Source organism: Heterodontus francisci, chromosome 6 (genome assembly GCF_036365525.1).
Source record: "Heterodontus francisci isolate sHetFra1 chromosome 6, sHetFra1.hap1, whole genome shotgun sequence".
NCBI lineage: Eukaryota > Metazoa > Chordata > Chondrichthyes > Heterodontiformes > Heterodontidae > Heterodontus > Heterodontus francisci.
In genome coordinates this window covers 47225867-47247891 of record NC_090376.1, presented here as the reverse complement: position 1 = coordinate 47247891, position 22025 = coordinate 47225867, and the positions used below count along the sequence as shown (strand labels likewise).

The 22025-nt window shown below is 44.2% G+C and overlaps 1 protein-coding gene across 1 annotated transcript in view; it reads right to left on the bottom strand.

Moving 5' to 3' along the window:
* Positions 1 to 20742, bottom strand: part of LOC137371288 (myotubularin-related protein 6-like) — a 58332-nt gene extending 37590 nt beyond the window's left edge. Inside the window, exons 1-3 of the mRNA XM_068033610.1 lie at positions 20597 to 20742; positions 5669 to 5791; positions 427 to 589 (exon numbers count right to left, since the gene is read on the bottom strand). Coding sequence (XP_067889711.1) covers positions 427 to 589; positions 5669 to 5791; positions 20597 to 20620 — 310 coding nt within the window. The 5' untranslated portion in view covers positions 20621 to 20742. The remainder of the gene's footprint in view (positions 1 to 426; positions 590 to 5668; positions 5792 to 20596) is intronic.
* Positions 20743 to 22025: the final 1283 nt, after the last annotated feature.

Here is a 22025-nt window from a genome sequence, read left to right as displayed (position 1 = left end):
ATTTTCTCAGTGTGCTATGCATTACAACATTGTAAATCTGTTCTTGACAAACAAGTTTATGAATTTAATGCCATTCACAGAGCAAATCTTCTCCCAAGGTTTCTTTAGGTTCCTTTGGAGTAGCCTTCCCTTTGCTTATTTAGGACTTTATCTGAGTTAGAAACAGTTATATGAAGTAGTGCCCATATTCTAATTGCAAACTGTCTCAGGTCACAGCTACTATTCCCTATAACTGTTAACAGAATTAGCAAGTGAATCTTACATGTATAGTGCCATACCAAACAAAGTATAATGAACAGCTATGAGTGCACATTTAATTTTTTTTCTAAGATAAGGATATCTAGTAAGTGGCAAGAACGATAGAAAATTAAATTTAATAACTTGAAATATCTTCTGAGATCTTTATTTACAGAGATGCATGCATACCTGGTCGTGAGAGCTTGAGCAGAGAGTTGTAAATATCATGACAGTCCCTTTCTCTTGGAATGATGAAGTGAATGACTCGAAAATTCTTGCACTGAATTGCTAGTGGACACCCAACGGCTGTCAGAGAAAGTTTCTCTACAACGCCAATGTGATGATGCATTATCTAAAGAATAGCAATTAAATGTAGAAATGTTTAAATTATCATATTGTTCAAATTCTGTAATACGCAATTAATTTCCATTGTTCTCCTTCCTTCAAATAGACAAACAGGAAAAAAAATTGAATTAGTTAGAACATCCACTTCTGATGTTTAACCAATGTCATTACAACAGGACACATTTGAAAAGGAAAAATATGATAGGATACAGTGAAATGGGATTGCCATAGACGCTACCAGTTAAAGAGCTAACACCCACAGAACTATAATGAGCCTCCTTCTGCCCTTAACTGCTAAGATCTAAGCTTGCAAAAGATTGCACCAATAGGCAGTATCTTAGTCAAAGCTTTTGTTGTCATCTAAGTTGCTGATTTGTGCCAACTAACTGCATTCAGTTTAGTGGTGCATTATAAATATCTTTTAATTCTTCAAGTTGCCCATCCCTAAATATTCTTTGCAAGAAATAATTAAAATGAAATGCCCAAATATTAATGGTACTGTTATGCATGTTTAAAATACCCCATATGTAAGTTTTAGTCAATTTTTCCACCTGAAAAAAAGCACATCAGAAGCTACAACCCACATAGCACTTAACTGACAAACCCTCTAGGTAGCTACACCACTAGTATCGGAGAAATGAGAATGCTTTTGACAAGAGCTTGCTCGTTTCAAGGAAAAATATTACAATTTGAGATCTTCAGAATGCCTCTAGGAAAGAGCAAGCCAACATATCTCTCAACCAGACAGCATGAAAAGCACTTGTAACAGAAATATCAGTCAAATTTAAAATTGAAAACATCAGAATGATACTGCTGCACAAAGGGTGAAATTGACAAAAGGTTGCATAAACTTGGTTTATATTCCCTGGAGTTTAAAACGTTGCGTGATAATCTAATTGGGATTTTTTAAATGATAAAGGGATTTGACTTGGTATATACAGAGAAACTACTTCCTCTGGTAGAGGAATCCAGAACAAGCAGGTGGAATCTTAAAACTAAAGCAATATGATTTAGGAATGTAATCAGGAAGCACTTTTTCCACACAAATAGTCGTGGAAATCTGAAATAAAAGCAAAATACTGCAGATGCTGGGAATCTGAAAGAAGAAGAAATAATGCTGGAAATACTCAGCAGCTCTGGCAGCATCTGTGGAGAGAGAAGCAGAACCAGTTCTGATGAAGGGTCACTGACCTGAAACGTTAACTCTGCTTCTCTTTCCACAGATGCTGCCAGACCTGCTGAGTATTTCCAGCACTTCTTGTTTTTATTAGTGGAAATCTGAAACTCTTTACCCTCAAAAAGGCTGTGGGTGCTGGGTCAATTGAAATTTTCAAGACTGAGATCACTAGATTTTTGTTAGCCAACAGTTAAAAGGAATATGTAGTAATGGCGGGTAAAGGAGTTGAAGTACAGATCAGACATAATCTAATAGAATAGTGGAACAGGCTTGAGGAGTTGAATGTTCTACTCTTGGTCCAATGTTCCAAAATGAACCAAATGAGTCAATAAATAAATTGCTTACTTGTCTCAGTGTTTGTAAATGATGTAACTATCTGAATTTGAACTGAGTCACTTTCAGCTAGAAGATCCCAAATGTGGGAAAAGTACACACACCAAGGTGAAAAGTTTACCTTACACATCAGAATCTCTCTGCAAATGCATGAAGTCGCCATTCCCTCAGTAGGTTAGGCATTAGACAAACCTGTTTCAGTATGGCGCCAGTGAAATGCCAGAACAGGATCAGTCGGAAACTATTTTAGCTAACTGTACAAATGGTGCCTAATTCTATCCTAAGATTCATTGCAGCTTCAATATGCCTTTGGGGTAGGTTCATGGCAGGGCTGAGTTTGCAGGAATCATAGTGTAAATAATATGAAGATGTGATGACATTTGTATTCCAACAGCCAATCACTGTTACAAAAATCATATTGTTAAAATGAACAATTGTTATAATCTCAAAATTACAAAACTTAATTCAATATTTTCTCATTTGGGTGTTGGCATCTCTGATAGCAGTTAGACAGCCAAATTAATTTCTGTCACTAGAATCGAAAACAGAATCTAGCAAAAGACAACTTTCAAATTGATGTTGAAACTCTGCAAGCGATTCAGAATGAATTGGTCCTGCGATGGGAAGAGCTGCCGCATCTAAACTGTCAAGTTAACCTGCTGCGAACTCGTGAATAAGATTTCTCATTAAATCAGAATGATAACAGAAATTGTTGTCACACAGAATTTTAGGCTTGGGTAATATTTCAAGAATTTACATTTGTGGAGAAGACCATTAGTGCAGTCTGGGAAATAGATTACATTCCTGTCATGACCCTGAGCATGGCCGAACAAATGCCTTTTAACAATAAACACAATTTTGCTTTCAGGGAAGAAAAAATTGTGGCACTCCCCATAGTGTTTGCCATCACAGCTGTCCTGCTGAAATGTGTGTTGAAGAAACTCACAGAACTACATTCTTCCTACAGTTATAGTTTTCAAAAATACTTATTACAGGCAGTACTGATGCGTTCACTGTCATGGAGAGGTGGAATTTGCCTAGAACAGTGCCAGCTACATTACAATGAATAGCCAAATAAAAATCAGGCATTTCTCCACAGAGAATTCAGTAAAGTGAGTTATCAGCATGCCATGTTTGTCCACTTCCTTATAGCTAGATTCTGAGCAGCACTGTGGAGGTTTGAGAGCAGGTAGACCACTTCCTCAGCGACAGACACTGCATGGTGTCATCACAGTATCCATTATACCGACATCAATAGTTAATTTAGCAACTTATGATATTAAGCACCATAAACATTAAATCCAACTAAACTAAAAAGAATTTGAAGAGAGTTTCTGTACAAGCCTTATAAGAAATTTGAATGAGGTGGGGACTAAATCTGAACTTCAAAACAGATTCTTGTAAACATCTTGGCCTAGACCTTCTGCTCAAATGGTATGTCAGTGGAAGCGTATCGGAGTGGGACTTCACCTAATGTAACATACCCCGATGTCAGGCAATTTTCTGACCTCCGGCAGGGAGTCCAGCAGATTGGAGCTTGCGGGGTGGGGTATAGCAATGGAGTTTGATTGCAACAGGCCTTAACACTTACCACAGTAGTGTGACAGGCAGTTTCTGTGCTTACTTGGAAAGCAAAAAAAAAATTCTGCATTTTAATAGGATACCAGCTCTATGCAGTTGATTGTTTTATGATTAACTGCACAAGCTTCTTGGCCATTGAAACATTTAATACTCCTCAATGTCCACAGCAATGATGACGCCAGGGAAAAATTTGAGGGTTGGGTGGGGGGGGTGCATCAGCAAAAGTGACAAGCAACAAGACATAGTACAGTACAGGAAGAATAAAATAGGACAGCAAGACAACCACGATTCAAACATTTCATAAGCCAGAGCTCTTGGCAATGCTAACTATATGTGGCAGGGACTTCAATTTGACATCCATGGGGAAAATAATATAACTTGAATACTGCAATACCTTCAAACTGCAATGATGTTTTATTCTACATGCTATCATGCCTCTAATCCTCAAACCAAAATAAAAGGTACAATGCATGATACCGTACTTATTTATTGCAGTTACATTTTATGCATCAAAGTGATTCAAAGTAATAGACACTAGACAAAACTAACAGCAAAGAGAATCAAAATAAACATGGCATACTTCCATAAAATAAGAGCTCCAAATGCTCAACTCGAGAAAAGTACATTTGCACTTGCAAATTTTTACAAGGCATGTACTTAATTGACTGTACAACTGATGGCAGCTGGGGGGGGTGGGGGGGGGGGGGGGGGGGAAAGAGTGCAGAATTAAATTGCTTCCTAGAAAAAAAAAATCTAGGTTGATTAACTTAGCTTCTCTTGCTGAGTTACAAACAGCTGGCTGGAGAGGAGGTTCCTGGTATTAGTCAGGAAATGGTCTATGGCATGGAGACCTAAGGGAGTGAAATATTTGGCAAAAAAGAACTTTGTTCAAAGAAAATTAACTATAAAGTACTTGAGTACTGCTGAAAAATTTGAGCAACAGCTGTTTCACGCTACTACTATGCAGTAGCCTCATGTGGTGTTCGCCATTAACAGGATGCTGCTGTCAAGCCAAAAAGACTTTCTGCCTATCACAAAAATGAGTAATGTGATATATGAATTTCAATGTCAGTGTGATGCTAGGTATATAGACCGCATGTCCCAAAGACTGGCGGATCGTATTAAACAACATGTCCCTTCAGATGGTCGCAACAGGCAAGGTACAAGCTGTACCTAACCAGCCTGTGTTTGCAAAACTCAAAACACAGTGTCCAATATTAGATATGATTTCACGATTGGACAACATTTGCTAAATAATCCTCAGTGTTATAAGAATTACGCTGACAACCAATTTAAGATTGGCAGTCAGGCTCGGAGTGTGGCGCATTTGCGTGTACTGGAAGCTACATATATTAATACACAGGACTCTGTTCTTTGCAGACAGAAAGAACATGTACACACACTGCATCTGTTTCAGCTAAACAAAGTAAGTGACAGGCATTTGCTGGTTCATTCCTCAGGCAATGCCGTGACCAATGTCAAGCTGCCTGGTTTAAATTTCAAACAAAGCTTGGCAGTTAACTGTCAGTCACCATAAACTGATGCATTCTCCATGGTAATGCCTCTACCAATCAGAGTCCACTAGCCAACCAATCAGCACTCTCTTCTCACACATAAAATTGTTGCTCTCCCTTATATTACTATTCTTGCGAATTGTCCTCATGAGTGCAAGATGAAAAACTTCGACAAAATGTCTATTTTTAGCAATACTCAAGTTCTGTACTATCAAACGACTATTTATAAAGTACTTCTTGATTACAATACAATGCTTCTGCAACATAATGTTTTCTGCAAAATATATTTCATAGCTTGATTTTCTAAATAAAATACTGAAAAGTATACTTATTTTGTCAGTAAATAAATTCTCTGGTGCTTTACTCAATTGTTGCAATTTTAGTTCATGATTTTCAGTATTGGAAATTTTCTTCATACTAAAGTAGAGGTGCAACCTTGAAGCATCATTTAGCACAATTGTGTATATACACAAGAACATACCCAAATTTCCTTTGGATTGTCTGTAGTTGACTCCATATAAATTAAATGGGTTGTAGTAAGATGCAAAGTTCCAGTAGTTGACTTGTTACTGCTGAAGCGATCTAAGCACTTCACCTGCTCTACCTGCAAGAAAGATTTGAGAGACAATTATGACAAATGAATAGCAGTATGTGAACGGGGTTAAGAATGAGCCAGTCACCCCATAACATACGACAAACAGGACCAAATTACTCAAGTTCTTAATAACACTGACACTACAGTCAGAATTTTACTCCGCCCTAGTGGGTCGGATGATGGTGTGGGGGCAGCGTAAAATTGAGCGGCAGGCTCCAGGAGGCCGACCCACCCCGATTCTGCCTCCGGACAAGTTTACGGTGGTCAGGTGGGGGGGGGGGGAGGAAATGGCCTGCCCGCCCAAGGCCAACCAAGGCCCTTAAGTGGGCCCTCGTCTGCCTCCACGGGTATTTTACCACTGGAAAGCGGGTGTGCTGGGGACATGAAAGGCCGCCCAACGATAGCTGCTGGCCTTTCCATGCCCCGGGTGGGGTGGGGGGGGGGGGGGGGGGTGAGGAGGGGGTGCATGGCAGTCAAGCACTGGTTGCCCGATTGAGGGCCACCCCCATCTCCCAACCCACCCCGGGACCCAAGACACCCCCTTTCCCCCAAACGACCACTCCAGCCTCACCAGGGAAGGACCGATTCCCCTGGTGAGGCATGCCCCTACTTAGCTTCCCTCCTCAATCCATGACATCGGCTGGGCTGCAGTCCCAGCAGTGGTCACCGCTCCCGGTGGCGCTGCTGGGACTAAAAGCTGCCAGCCCGCTGACTGGCTGGCAGCCCATCGAGGCAGGACCTCCTCCCTCAAGTGGGTGAAAGTCCTGCCTTGGGACAATTAAAGCCGGGGATCCACAAAAGACGGGACGGATCCCCTGGCTGAGCGGAAGCTGGTTTGCCACCAATTTTCACGTCGGAGTCTGGCTCCTGTCCATCCACTGTAAAATTCCGGCCTATAGGTATGATGGGTGTATTCTCTGTGCTGTAAAATTCTATGATGCTTTGATTCCAAGAGGTAATACTATCGCAAGAAGGAAGAAATAAATGGGCCTTAGGAAGTGGCAGTAACAAGAATCACGAGAGAGTAAGACTTAGGCACTCAGGGTAGAGCTGGAAAAAGGCAATAGGACAGAACAGACAGATGTGCAAGGCAAGTCATTTGAGGCGTGAAGAGGGGTGAATGAGATATCTTCCTCTTCAACTCCCAGATTATTTAAAAAATCTCCAGTGCTTTCAAATGGTCTGCCGAAAAGCCCTGTTTTCTTTAAATAGTAAACAGCACCATTTGCATGGGAAATCCTTTCAGTCATGCAATATCAAAGTTCAAATCGAGAACCAGCTTTATTTCTTAAACACTTCAAAAATATATATGGAGAAGGTGGGGGGGGGGGGGGGGGGAGGGGGCTATAGGAACAGGAGTAGGCCATTCAGCCCATTAAGCCTGCCCTGCCAATCAATATGATCATGACTGATCATCCACTTCAATGCCTTTTTCCCACACTATCCTCATCTCCCCTTATGTCATTGGTATTTAGATATTTGTCAATCTTTGCTTTAAACAAACTCAATGACTGAGCTTCCACAATCCTCTGGGGTAGAGAATTCCAAAGATTCACAACCATCTGAGTAAAGAATTTTAGTACATTTTTGACAGTCTCCCAATCCTCGTTAATCACATGCGCCTGCCTGGATCTCTCCAGCAAAAGCTGGCTCTGGCTATAACTCTAATGCCTTTATGTGTACACACTATCACTGCCCGAATCTCTGTCTGTGGCTTCCATCTTATTTTGAAATTGTGTCCCCTGGTTCTAGACTCCCCAACCAGGGGAAGCATCTTAGTTGCATCTACCTTTTCTACCCCTTTAAGTATTTTGTAGGTTTCAATGAGATCACCTCTCATTCTTTGAAACTCTAGAGAATACAGCCTCTCAACAAGGTTCACAACTGTTGCATGCGAGAGATATATTCAAAAAGCAGAAGAGTTACCATAAGAGCATTAGAAACCACTATAGGAAATCTTACCTCCCCAGTCTAACAAGCCAGGTTCACATGCTTGCCAAGCATTTCTAAGAATATTAACAAATTAATATTTTTAAAAGCATCCAAAGCATTCAAAAAACTTAAAATTGTTCCCACTCAAAGGAACATAACATCAAAATTAAAGCAACAACAGCCTGAAAACGAATGGGCCTCAGATGTGACAGTGCTGAGAGCACAGTACCACCTATTGTGTTAACAGGAAGCAGGAGAACCAAATAACACATTGCCACCTACCTCGGAGCTGGCAGGACACAGTGAGCAAGAGAGAGATAATGTATAGCTTGTTATACTTTATGACAGGCAGGTATGACAAAAATATCTTGACAGAAGGAAGAAATCATTTCTTGGAAGTACATACACACATTTAAACCTCATCTTTTTTTAAATTCATTCACGGGATGTGGGCATCACTGGCCAGGCCAGCATTTATTGCCCATCCCTAATTGCCCTTGAGAAGGTAGTGGTGAGCTGCCTTCTTGACCGCTGCAGTCCATTTGGGGTAGGTATACCCACAGTGCTGTTAGGAAGGGAGTTCCAGGATTTTGATCCAGCGACAGTGAAGGAACGGTGATATAGTTCCAAATCAGGATGGTGTGGGACTTGGAGGGGAACTTGCAGGTGGTGGTGTTCCCATGTATTTGCTGCCCTTGTCCTCCTTGTTGGTAGAGGTCATGGGTTTGGAAGGTGCTGTCAAAGGAGCCTTGCTGCATTGCATCTTGTAGATGGTACACACAGCTGCCACTGTGCGGCGGCGGTGGAGGGAGTGAATGTTTGTAGATGGGGTGCCAATCTAGCGGGCTGCTTTGTCCTGGATGGTGTCGAACTTCTTGACTGTTGTTGGAGCTGCACCCATCCAGGCAAGTGGAGAGTAATCCATCACACACCTGACTTGTGCCTTGTAGATGGTGGACAGGCTTTGGGGAGTCAGGAGGTGAGTTACTTGCCTCAGGATTCCGAGCCTCTGACCTGCTCTTGTAGCCACAGTATTTATATAGCTACTCCAGTTCAGTTTCTGGTCAATGGTAGCCCCTAGGATGTTGATAGTGGGGGATTCAGCGATGGTAATGCCATTGAATGTCAAGGGGAGATGGTTAGATTCTCTCTTGTTGGAGATGGTCATTGCCTGGTACTTAAGTGGCAAGTAACATTTGCGCCACACATCAGCCCAAGCCTGGATATTGCCCAGGTCTTGCTGCATTTCTACACGGACTGCTTCAGTATCTGAGGTGTCACGAATGGTGCTGAACATTGTGCAATCAGCGAATATCCCCACTTCTGACCTAATGATTGAAGGAAGGTCATTGATGAGGCAGCTGAAGATGGTTGGGCCTAGGACACTATTCTGAGGAACTCTTGCAGTGATGCCCTGGAGCTCAGATGATTGACCTCCAACAACCACAACCATCTTTGTGCTAGGTATGGCTCCAGCCAGCGGAGGGTTTTCCCCCTGATTCCCATTGACCTCAGTTTTGCTAGGGCTCCTTGATGCCATACTCGGTCAAATGCTGCCTTGATGTCAAGGGCAGTCACTCTCACCTCACGAGTTCAGCTCTTTTGTCCATGTTTGAACCAAGGCTGCAATGAGGTCAGGAGCTGAGTGGCCCTGGCGGAACCCAAACTCAGCGTCACCAAGCAGGTTATTGCTAAGCAAGTGCCGCTTGATGGCACTGTTGATGACACCTTCCATCACTGTACTGATGATTGAGAGTAGGCTGATGGGGCGGTAACTGGCCTGGTTGGCCTTGTCCTGCTTTTTGTGTACAGGACAGACCTGGGCAATTTTCCACATTGCAGGGTAGATGCCAGTGTTGTAGCTGTAGTGGAACAGCTTGGCTAGGGGTGCGGCAAGTTCTGGAGCACATGTCTCCAGTACTATTGCCGGAATATTATCAGGGCCCATATCATTTGTAGTATCCAGTCCCTTCAGTCATTTCTTGATATCACGCGGAGTGAATCGAATTGGCTGAAGTCTGGCATCTGTGATGCTGGGGACTTCAGGAGGAGGACGCGATGGATCATCAACTCGGCACTTCTGGTTGAAGATTGTTGCAAATGCTTCAGCCTTATCTTTTGCACTGATGTGCTGGGCTCCCCCATCATTGAGGATGGGGATATTTGTGGAGCCACCTCCTCCAGTTAGTTGTTTAATTGTCCACCACCATTCACGGCTGGATGTGGCAGGACTGCAGAGCTTAGATCTGATCCGTTGGTTATGGGATCGCTTAGTTCTGTCTATCGCATGCTGCGTACGCAGTTTGGCACGCAGATTGTCCTGTGTTGTAGTTTCAACAGGTTGACACCTCATTTTGAGGTATGCCTGGTGCTGCTCCTGGCATGCCCTCCTGCACTCTTCATTGAACCAGGGTTGGTCTCCTGGCTTGATGGTAATGGTAGAGTGGGTGATATAAGGCCATGAGGTGACAGATTGTGGTTGAGGACAATTCTGCTGCTGCTGTTGGCCCACAGAGCCTCATGGATGCCCAGTTTTGCATTGCTAGATCTGTTCGAAATCTATCCCATTTAGCACGGTGATAGTGCCACACAACACGATAGACGGTATCCTCAATGTGAAGGCGGGACATCGTCTCCACAAGGACTGTGCGGTGGTCACTCCTACCAATAGTCATGGACAGAAGCATTTGCGGCAGGCAGATTGGTGAGGATGAGGTCAAGTATGTTTTTCCCTCGTGTTGGTTCCCTCACCACCTGCCGCAGACCTAGACTAGCAGCTATGTCCTTTAGGACTCAGCCAGCTCGGTCAGTATTGGTGCTACCGAACCACTCTTGGTGATGGACATTGAAGTCCCCCACCCAGAGTACATTTTGTGCCCTTGCCACCCTCAGTGCTTCCTCCAAGTGGTGTTCAACATGGAGGAGTACTGAGTTATCAGCTGAGGGAGGGAGGTAGGTGGTAATCAGTAGGAGGTTACCTTGCCCATGTTTGATCTGATGCCATGAGACTTCATGGGGTCCAGAGTCGATGTTGAGGACTCCCAGGGCAACACCCTCCCGACTGTAGACCACTGTGCCGCCACCGCTGGTGGGTCTGTCCTGCCAGTGGAACAAGACATACCCGGGGATGGTGATGGCAGTGTCTGGGACATTGTCTGTAAGGTATGATTCCGTGAGTAAGACTATGTCAGGCTGTTGCTTGATTAGTCTGTGGGACAGCTCTCTCAACTTTGGCACAAGCCCCCAGATGTTAGTAAGGAGGACTTTGCAGGGTCTACAGGGCTGGGTTTGCCATTGTCGTTTCCGGTGCCGAGGTCAATGCCGGGTGGTCCATCCGGTTTCATTCCTTTTTATTGACTTCATAGCGGTTAGGTACAACTGAGTGGCTTGCTTGGCCATTTCAGAGGGCATGTAAGAGTTAACCACATTGCTTTGGGTCGGGAGTCACATGTCGGCCAGACCAGCAGATTTCCTTCCCTAAAAGGACATTACTGAACCAGATGGGTTTTTACAACAATCGACAATGGTTTCATAGCCATCATTAGACTAGCTTTTAATTCCAGATTTATTAATTGAATTCAAATTCCAACTTCTGCTGTGGTGGGATTCGAACCCATGTCCCCAGAGAAATACCCTGGGTCTCTGGGTTACTCCTTCTTTGGCCTCCTTATCTCGAGAGACAATGGGTAAGCGCCTGGAGGTGGTCAGTGGTGTGTGGAGCAGCGCCTGGAGTGGCTATAAAGGCCAATTCTAGAGTGACAGGCTCTTCCACAGGTGCTGCAGAAAAATTTGTTTGTCGGGGCTGTTACACAGTTGGCTCTCCCCTTGCGCTTCTGTCTTTTGTCCTGCCAACTGCTAAGTCTCTTCGACTCGCCACAGTTTAGCCCCGCCTTTATGGCTGCCCGCCAGCTCTGGCGAATGCTGGCAACTGACTCCCACGACTTGTGATCAATGTCACAGGACTTCATGTCGCGTTTGCAGACGTCTTTAAAGCGGAGACCTGGATGGCTGGTGGGTCTGATACCAGTGGCGAGCTCGCTGTACAATGTGTCTTTGGGGATCCTGCCCTATTCCATGCTGCTCACATGGCCAAGCCATTTCAAGCGCCGCTGACTCAGTAGTGTGTCTAAGCTGGGGATGTTGGCCGCCTCGAGGACTTCTGTGTTGGAGATACGGTCCTGCCACCTGATGCCAAGTATTCTCCGGAGGCAGCGAAGATGGAATGAATTGAGACGTCGCTCTTGGCTGACATACGTTGTCCAGGCCTCGCTGCCATAGAGCAAGGTACTGAGGACACAGGCTTGATACACTCGGACTTTTGTGTTCTGTGTCAGTGCGCCATTTTCCCACACTCTCTTGGCCAGTCTGCACATAGCAGTGGAAGCCTTTCCCATGCGCTTGTTGATTTCTGCATCTAGAGACAGGTTACTGGTGATAGTTGAGCCTAGGTAGGTGAACTCTTGAACCACTTCCAGAGCGTGGTCGCCGATATTGATGGATGGAGCATTTCTGACATCCTGCCCCATGATGTTCGTTTTCTTGAGGCTGATGGTTCGGCCAAATTCGTTGCAGGCAGCCGCAAACCTGTCAATGAGACTCTGCAGGCACTCTTCAGTGTGAGATGTTAAAGCAGCATCGTCAGCAAAGAGGATGTTCCCTGATGAGGACTTTCCGTACTTTGGACTTCACTCTTAGATGGGCAAGGTTGAACAACCTGCCCCCTGATCTTGTGTGGAGGAAAATTCCTTCTTCTGAAGACTTGAACGCATGTGAGAGCAGCAGGGAGAAGAAAATCCCAAAAAGTGTGGGTGCGAGAACACAGCCCTGTTTCACGCCACTCAGGATAGGAAAGGGCTCTGATGAGGTGCCGCTATGTTGAATTGTGCCTTTCGTATTGTCATGGAATGAGGTGATGATATTTAGTAGCTTTGGTGGACATCCAATCTTTTCTAGTAGTCTGAAGAGACCACGTCTGCTGACGAGGTCAAAGGCTTTGGTGAGATCAACGAAAGCAATGTAGAGGGGCATCTGTTGTTCACAGCATTTCTCCTGTATCTGATGAAGGGAGAACAGCATGTCAATGGTCGATCTCTCTGCACGAAAGCCACACTATGCCTCAGGGTAGACGCGCTCGGCCAGCTTCTGGAGCCTGTTTAAAGCGACTCGAGCAAAGACTTTCCCCACTATGCTGAGCAGGGAGATTCCACGGTAGTTGTTGCAATCACCGTGGTGACCTGTGTTTTTATAGAGGGTGATGATATTGGCATCGCGCATGTCCTGAGGTACTGCTCCCTCGTCCCAGCACAGGCAAAGCAGTTCATGTAGTGCTGAGAGTATAGCAGGCTTGGCACTCTTGATTATTTCAGGAGCAATGCTGTCCTTCCCAGGGGCTTTTCCGCTGGCTAGAGAATCAATGGCATCACTGAGTTCCGATTTTGTTGGCTGTGTGTCCAGCTCATCCATGACTGGTAGAGGCTGGGCTGCATTGAAGGCAGTCTCAGTGACAACATTCTCCCTGGAGTACAGTTCTAGGTAGTGCTCAACCCAGCGGTCCATTTGCTTGCGTTGGTCAGTGATTATGTCCCCTGATTTAGATTTGAGGGGGGCGATCTTCTTGATCATTGGCCCAAAAGCTCTCTTAATGCCATCATACATTCCTCTGAAGTTTCCGGTGTCTGAGGCCAGCTGAATATGACTGCATAGGTGTTGCCAGTAGTCATTTGCGCAGCGCCTGGCTGTTCTTTGCGCAGTGCTTCTGGCTGCTTTAAGTGCTACGGATGTTAACTCGCTGGGGGCTTTCTTGTAGTTCAACAGTGCAATGCGCTTAGCTGCTATAACAGGTTCCAGCTCTTCAATGAGATTGAAACCAGTCTGCATTTCTCCTCGCACGTTTGCCGTCGGTGGTCAAAGCTGACTCATAGATGGCGTCTCTGATGTGGGCCCACTTGGTCTCAGCATCGCCTGTGGGAGTGTTTTGAAGGGCTGTTACAAGTGAATTTAGAAATTTTTGTAACAGCTGTGGATGAGAAATTCTGCTCGTGTTGATGCGCGGGTGGCCCTTCTGTTTGGAATGATGCAACCTCTTTGGTCTGAGTCTAACCTTGCTGCACACCAGGGAGTGGTCAGTGTCGCAGTCCGCACTGTGGAAGCTGCGTGTGATTTGAACACTGTTTAAGGAGACTCGCCTTGTGACGATGAGGTCTAGCTGGTGCCAACGACGCGATCTTGGGTGCCTCCATGAAACCTGGTGACAGGGTTTAGTGTGAAAGAACGAGTTGGTGATGCAGAGGTTATGATAGGTACACAACTCAAGCAGTCTCTGCCCATTCTCATTCATCCTTCCAATGCCATAGCGCCCAAGGCAGGAGGGCCATGAGTCATGGTCGGCCCCAACCCTGGCATTAAAGTCCCCCAGCAGGAACAGGTGTTCGGTGTTGGGGATGCTACTAATGAGATTATGGAGTTCCTCGTAGAACTGGTCTTTAGCTTCAGGTGGGAAGCAGAGTGTTGGAGCATAGATGCTGAGTAGGTGTACTGGACCAGAGGTGGTGAGCAGTCGGATGGACAGTATGCGTTCCGAGCCATTTGAGGGAGGCTCTATCATGCTGAGCAAGGAGTTTCTGATGGCGAAGCCCACTGCATGCTGTCTTGGTTCTTCAGGATCCCTGCCCTGCCAGAAGGTGGTGTAGTCTTGCTCTGCTAGAGATCCACTCGCGGGGAGGCGTGTCTCCTGAAGTGCTGCAATGTCTACATTGAGTCTACTGAGCTCGTTGTTAATGATGGCGGTCTTCCGAGAATCATTGATTTGTGTAAGGTCTTCCGACAGGCCAGGACACATAGTTGTGACGCTCCAGCTTGCAAAGCGAAGGGCTGGTACCTTCTTTCCTTTTTTCATGTTGTTTGGTGCGGTGTTGCAGTCCACTTTTCGGGCAAGGACCCTGAGCTCCAAGCACCCATTGAAGCAGGTGGACTGTGGCGGGACAGAACCTTATTGACCGGGGGCTGCCCGGTTTGAGGCGGGCGGTAGCTGTCCAGTGAGGTGTGATGACCTCTCCCACCAACAAAGGCAACCCGTGGCGCCCAATCTCTATGCCAATTGAGCTGGACTTATAACTCGTAACTGCTGCCTTCGTGTTGTTTCAGTCGCTGTGAGGCGACTATGGAGTGACTTTTCCATGGCGCATGCCTGGGCGAATGCATGGAGGTTGAGAGTTGCCCAAGCGTCAAAACCCCCCTCTCGGCTTTTCTGGTGGGGTCCAAAGGAGTGCAGAGCATGACGTTGGCACCGGTCTGGCTGCAGGAACTGCCGGAAACATGCCAAAGGTGACACATGACCGCCTACGGGGTTCCGCTCCGGATTTTCTGTTCCTGTTCCATCTTCCCCCTGCACCCCCTTCCCCCCCCTACCTCCTTACAGCCCCCTTTCCAGCTCCCCCTCACACCCCCTTCCCTCCACCCCTCCCCCTCGCACCTTTGTAGGGGCCCTAACAACCCTTGTGGGCCCTAACAAGCCTTGTGGGCGTCTCGGGAGAGACCAAGGCTAAGGGAGTAAACCCTAACTGGGCTACTAGTCCAGTGATAATACCACTACGCCACCCGCCTACCCTGAACAAATGTCACATTTCAGCTTCTGCCAGTGCAAATGTAATGGTTCTATCAGAATTCTAAAAATACTTACTATGGCAAAAAAAATGAATACCAAGTCAATAGGATAATAATGAAAATATTGTTATATAAAGCTTAGCAATTATTCTATAAAAATGGTTATCATCTAAATACATCTCTCGTTTTGAAACTTTGAACAAAACAAGGCATTCTGCATCACAGAGATGTGCAAGAACTATAGAGTGGCAATACTGGGACCTTCAATTCCCCAAATATCGATCGGGATACTGTTAGAGTAAAGGGAAAGGAGCAGGAGGAATTTCTGAAATGTGTCACGAGAACTTTCTTGATCAGTATGTTCCCCGTCCATCCAGGAAGGAGGCATTGCTGGATCAGGTGCTGGGGATTGAGGTGCGCCAAGTGGATCAAGTGTCTATGGGGGAAAACTTGGGTAAGAGTGATCATTGGATCATAAGGTTTAGATTAGGAATGGAGAAGAGCAAGGAGCAATCTAAAGTAGAACTTTTAAATTGTAAGAGGGCTAACTTCAATGGAAGAAGAAGGGATCTAGCCAGGGTAAAATGGAACCAAAGATGTACAGGAAAAACTGTAAAGGAGCAATGGGTAATATTTCACGAGCTGTTTCAGGTGTGGGCTAGTTACATTCCAACAACAGGGAAAGGCAGGGGAACCAAAGCCAGGGCTCCTTTGATGACAAAGGAAATAGAGAATCTGATGAAACAAAAGATGAGGGTGTATGATGCAAGTCAGATGAATTGTTCAAGCCAGAACCAGGCCAAATACATTAAGTTGAGATGGGAAGTGAACAGGAAAATAAGACTGACAAAGAGAGAATACAAGAATAGAATGGCAGTTAACATAAAAGGGAACCCAAAAAATCTTCTACCAGCATGTATATAGTAAGCGGGTAGTAAGAGGTAGGGTGGGGCCTATTAGGGATGAAGGTGGTGATGCTTAGATGCACAGAGCAAGGCTGGAATACTAATGAGTACTGTGTATCGGCGTTTATTAAGGAACAGGATACTGACAAAATATTGGTAGAAGTAATGGATGGGGTGAAAATTGATAGGTAGAATGTACTGGAAAGACTGGTTATGCTTAAAGTGAATAAATTGCCTGGTCCGGATGGCTTGCATCCCAGGTTGTTCAAGGAAGTGGGAGATAGTGGAAGGTCTTGCCATGATCTTCCAATCTTCCCGAGTATGGGGGAGGTGTCAAAGGATTGGACAGTGGCAAATGTGACATCCTGAATTTAAGAAAGGGTGTGAGGACATTCCCTGTAACAGCAGTTTAACAGTGGTGGGTAAGGCTTTCGAAACAATAATCAAGGAAAAATAATTGAAGGAATTTGGAGAGATGAGTTAATTAAGAGCCAGCACAGATTTTGTAAAACTCAGATGTTGTTTGACTAATCTATTTGAACTTTTTGATGAAGTAGCAGAGAAAGATGATGAAAGGAATGCAGTGGATGTTGTCTATATGGATTTTAAGAAAGCATTTGACAAAGTACGACATAAAAAGCTGGTTAACAAAATTGAGCTCAAAGAGTAGGAGGGTCAGTGTCAGCTTGGATGCAAAAAGTGAGTCATGGTAAATGGTTGCTTTTCAGACTGGAAGATGGTAGACAGTGTGCACCCCAAGGGTCAGTGCTAGGACCACTGCTTTTTTAATATATATATAAAAATGACTTGGATATTGGAACATAGTAAAATTTCAAAATTTGTTGATGGTACCAAATTTGCAGGTGTGGCAAATAGTGAGGATGATACCAATCGACTGCCACAGGAAATAGACAGGCTAGCAGAATAAGCAAACAAGTGGCAGATAGAATTTAATAGAGAAATCTGAGATGATGCATTTTTTGCAGAAGGAATAAAGAGGTAATACATACTCCACTAGCTCTAAAAAGTGTGCAGGACAGAAGGACCTAGGGGCTCATGTGCATAGATCTTTGAAGGTGGCAGAACAGATTAAGAGAGTCGTTAGCAAAAGCATATGGGATCTTGGGCTTAATAAATAGAGGCATCGAGTACAAAAGCAAGAGAGTTAAGCTGAATTTTTATAAAGCTCTGGTTAGGCCTCACTTGGAGTACTGCGTCCAGTTCTGGTCAAAACACTTTAGGAAGGATGCGAGGGTCCACAGGAGATTTACCCGTATGGTTCCAGGGATGAGGGAATTTAGCTAGATTAGGTTGGAGAAGCAGTGGTTGTTCTCATTGGAGCAAAAGAGATTGAGGGGAGATCAGATAGAGGTGTACAAGATTATGACAGGTTTAGATAAGGAAGACAAAGAAAAGCTATTCCCATTAGCTGTCAGCACAAGGACTAGGGACACAGGTTTAATGTTTGGGTGTGAGGAGAACTATTTTATGCAGTGAGAAGTAATGACCTGGAATGTGCTGCCTATGAGGGTGGTGGAAGCAGAAATGATCATGATTTCAAAAGGAAATTGGATAGGCACTTAAGGGGAATAAACTTGTAGGGCTACAGGGATAGAGCAGGGGAATGGTATTGATCGGATTGCTCTACAGGTGATAGGGCATCAGAGATAATTACATCAAAGATAATTATATGGCTCATGTGGAAAAAGACTGAATGATCAAGATGACTTTTTGTGCAGCATTTATTTCCAAAATGAACCAAGATGCCAGTTAGAAAACAACAAGCTTGGCATCCCATTAATAAAGTATTGTGGTTACTGAAGTGATTAAGTTATAATTTATAAATTGAAGATTTACAGTATCAATGCAGGAGAGTAAGATACAGTTCAAAAATAATCTACTGTTTGGCGAGACAGTCACTAGAAGATTTTGAAAAATGTCTGAGGCTGAAGCAGACTTTTGCAACCTTGGTGTCATACCTGACCCCAAGATGAGCTTCTGACCACATATTTGCACTTTCACTAAGACCTCCTATTTCCACCTCGGTAACATTGGCTGACTCTGCCCATGCCTCAGCCCATCTGCTGCTCAAACACTCATCTATGTTTTTGTTACCTCCAGACTTGACTATTCCAATACAAGCCTGGCTAATCTCCCACATTCCAGCTTCCGTACACTTGACATTCAAAACTCTGCTGCCCATGTTCTTATTCGCGCAAGTCCTGTTCCCTTTTTACCCCTGTGCCCGCTGACCTACATTGGCTTCTGGTTAAGCAATCCTTGTTTTCAAATCCCTCTATGACCTTGCCCCTCCCTATCTCTAAAATCTCCTCCAGCACCACAACCCTCCAAGATATCTGCACTCGTCTAATTCTGGACTCTTCAGCATCCCCAATTTTAACTGCTCCACCATTGGTGGCCATGCCTTCAGCTGCCAAGGCCTTAAGCTCGGGAATTCCCTCCCTAAATCTTTACAGCTTTCTATCTCTCTTTCCTTCTATATGACGCTCCTAAAACTACCTCTTTGACTAGGCTTTTGAGCATCTAACCTAATATTTTCTTATGTAGCTCTGTGTCAAACCTTGCTTTCTAACACTGCTGCGAAGCACCTTGGGATGTTTTACGTTAAAGGCGCTATATAAATACAAGTTGTTGAAGGAAACGTGTCACTATTTAGTGATGACAATTCCTTACTTAATCCTTCTCAAAACTACAGCTCAACATCAAGGGGAAACATGTTAATCGGAAGGGCAGCCTCATGGCTGCACAACAGATTTGCATGTTCTGTAACAGAGGTGGGTACGTTTATAAATACATATCTATCGGTAACACATTAGCTAGCCCAGACCTGGAGTGGAACATATGCTAAACACAATGTGCCCCTATGTCTGTACGTTAATTGAAGTGAAGTTGCAAGGAGATCTCAGAATAGTATCCGGACATCGCTGTGCACCATCATTGTCCAAAGGTGATGTGACTTCCATGTGGCGTACTTTCCCTAAACTACCTGTTCTTGTTTCTCCTTTTCCATGTATACTTTAAATGTTTGTGAAGTGTCATGGAACTGCTTTTTTCCCCTCTGTTTAAAAACAGTGCACCTTCAAGACTCTGTTTAAAAACAATGCGCCTTTAAAAACTAAAGAGCACAGTGTGCCAGCAGCTGCACCCGTTTCCTAGGCAACAGCAGGAGAGAGAGGAGGTTACATGTTGGATTGTAACTTTTGACTGTGTGTAAAGACTGACTAAATCCAGTTTGGACTGGAGATCAGCAAAGCGTGTTCTACACTAAAGGAAGAATTTTGTCTGTCTTGGCAGAAAAACTACATTGAACTACTGGCTGCATTATTGCCTAAACAGGAAAAAACCCTGGGGAAAAAATTTGCATTGTTAGAGGTAGTAAATTTTTTTTTACTTCCAAGCTCGCAGAAGTCTCTGCTTCAGGAGTGACTGTCTGTTGTCTGTTTGTGTTTGCTGGAATTCTCAGTAAAGTTTCGACTGAAAGACTACCAATTTCAAAATCCAAACTGACATGTTTCTATACTCCTTGTTGAAAGAACTGTGTGACGCCTTCTGCAACCAAAGTCCTTTGACCGCCTATCCCTTAAAGACTGTTCGTTGAATTCACCTGGAGATTGAGTGACATCTGATTATTCTACCCTGGGACAGCTAACCAACCAGGAATGTAAATAACCAGGACTTACAACATCGCTACTTATTTGTTCCGAAGAAACATCATTTTTAAACCGGTTAACCTTTTTTTTTGAATGTATGTGTGTGTGCATGAGGGTTAAGAGAAATAAGTTATAAAGTCATTTAGACAATATTATTTAAGATTTAGTTTATTAATAAATAATTTGTTATTGCTTACAGATACCTGGTAGGTCAGTTTTATTCTGGGGGGTTAATAAAGTATTTAATTTGGCTAATTTCCAGTAAGTGGGAAAACTTTAATAATATGCTATGACCTGTGGAATAATGGAACTGAATTGACAGTTTCCTGCCTCAGTCGTTAACAAAAGTGGGGTTTAGTTAGTTATTGCTGGGGCGCGGGGAGGTTATTCCAGTCTCTTATGGTATTTGGTATGAAGGTGTTCAGATATGCTTGCGTGAGACATTGGAGAGGCACAAACTGTGTGGTGTTTTCCTTCCTGCAGCCGACTGCCTGTCTAACATATGGTGGATCAATAGCAATTTCATGGTGAACTGCTTTGTAGAATAGTATAAGCCTACTCGCTCCACCTGGCACTATTACACCGCTTTATTCACCAATAAATACCCTGGGATTCAGCAGCTCTGACAGGGCCCAAATAAACAATTACCGAAAAAACCATTCTTGCAAAACACCATGCGATTACAAACTGCGTTAATCACCCACCTTCGGGGTCCTGATGTGTTCCATTTCAATTGAGGAAAATGGTAAACAGAAAGAGATGAAAGTTTATGTTCCTGCCCGGCGATTCTTCAACACACAAACACGATCCCCTCCTCCCTAGTACCACAGACAGCACCTGCGCAAGCCGAGCAACTTGACAAGCTCACTTCCGGCTTCCGGCCAGTGCTGCTCCACAGCGCCCTCTATATGCAGGGCCTCCTCCCGTTCAAGAGCACCAAGCACTCTGCTTTTGCTGTTTCTGGAGGGAGGAAGGCTAATGCTTGGAAGCACACTGCCAATATCAGACATGCCAAACTAACAAATGCTAACTAATTGCTTCACCGAAAAAACTGGAACTTAATAATACCTCTGCATTTAAGACAACAACCATGTGAAAACATGTTTTTGGAAAAATGTGTGTGGGATGACACAATGCAGATAGATTTGTCTAAAATATTGCACATAGAAATGAAAAATGAATGAATTGAACAGGTATTTTGCATCGGTCTTCACTATAGAGGATACAAGTAACATCCCAGTAATAGCTGTAAGTCAGGAAATGGAAGGGAGGGAGGAACTCAAGAAAATTACAATCACCAGGAAAGTGGTATTGAATGAATTGTTGGAGCTGTGGGCTGACAAGGCCCTGGGTCCTAGTGGACTTCATCCTAGGGTCTTAAAAGAAGTGGCTAGTGAGACAGTTGATGCGCTAGTTTTAGTTTTCAAAAATCCCCTAGATTCGGGGAAGGTGCTGTTAGATTGGAAAATAGCCAATGTAACTCCTTTATTCAAAAATGGAGGGAAACAGAAAGCAGGAAACTACAGGCCAGTTGGCTTAACATCTGTCTCAGGGAAAATATTAGAAGCTATTATTAAAGATATTATGGGAGGGCATTTAGAAAAATTCAAGGTAATCAGGCAGAGTCAACATGGTTTTGTGAAAGGGAAATCATGTTTAATCAATTTATTGGAGTTCTTTGAGGGAGTTATATGTGCTGTGGATTAAGGGGTTATCGGGGGTAGATGGAAATGTGGAGTAATCAGTTCAGCCATGAACTTATTGAATGGTGGAGCAGGCTCAAGGGGCCGAGTGGCTTACTCCTACTCCTAATTCGTATGTTCAATAACATCAAACTTACTATGGATGAAATTTAAAGAAATCTGAATTCTTACAATGCATTCAAGACAATTTTTGTAGCCAGTATGTAGGCAGCCTGACAAGAGAAGGGGCAATTCTGGACTTAGGAACATCTGAATTCGGAGCAGGAGTAGACCACTCGGCCCCTCAAAACTGCTCCACCATTCAACAAGATCATGGCAGATCTGACTGTAACCTCAACACCAAATTCCTACCGATAACCTTTCACCCCCTTGCTTATCAAGAATCTATCTACCTCTGCCTTAAAAATATTCAAAGACTCTGCTTCCACTG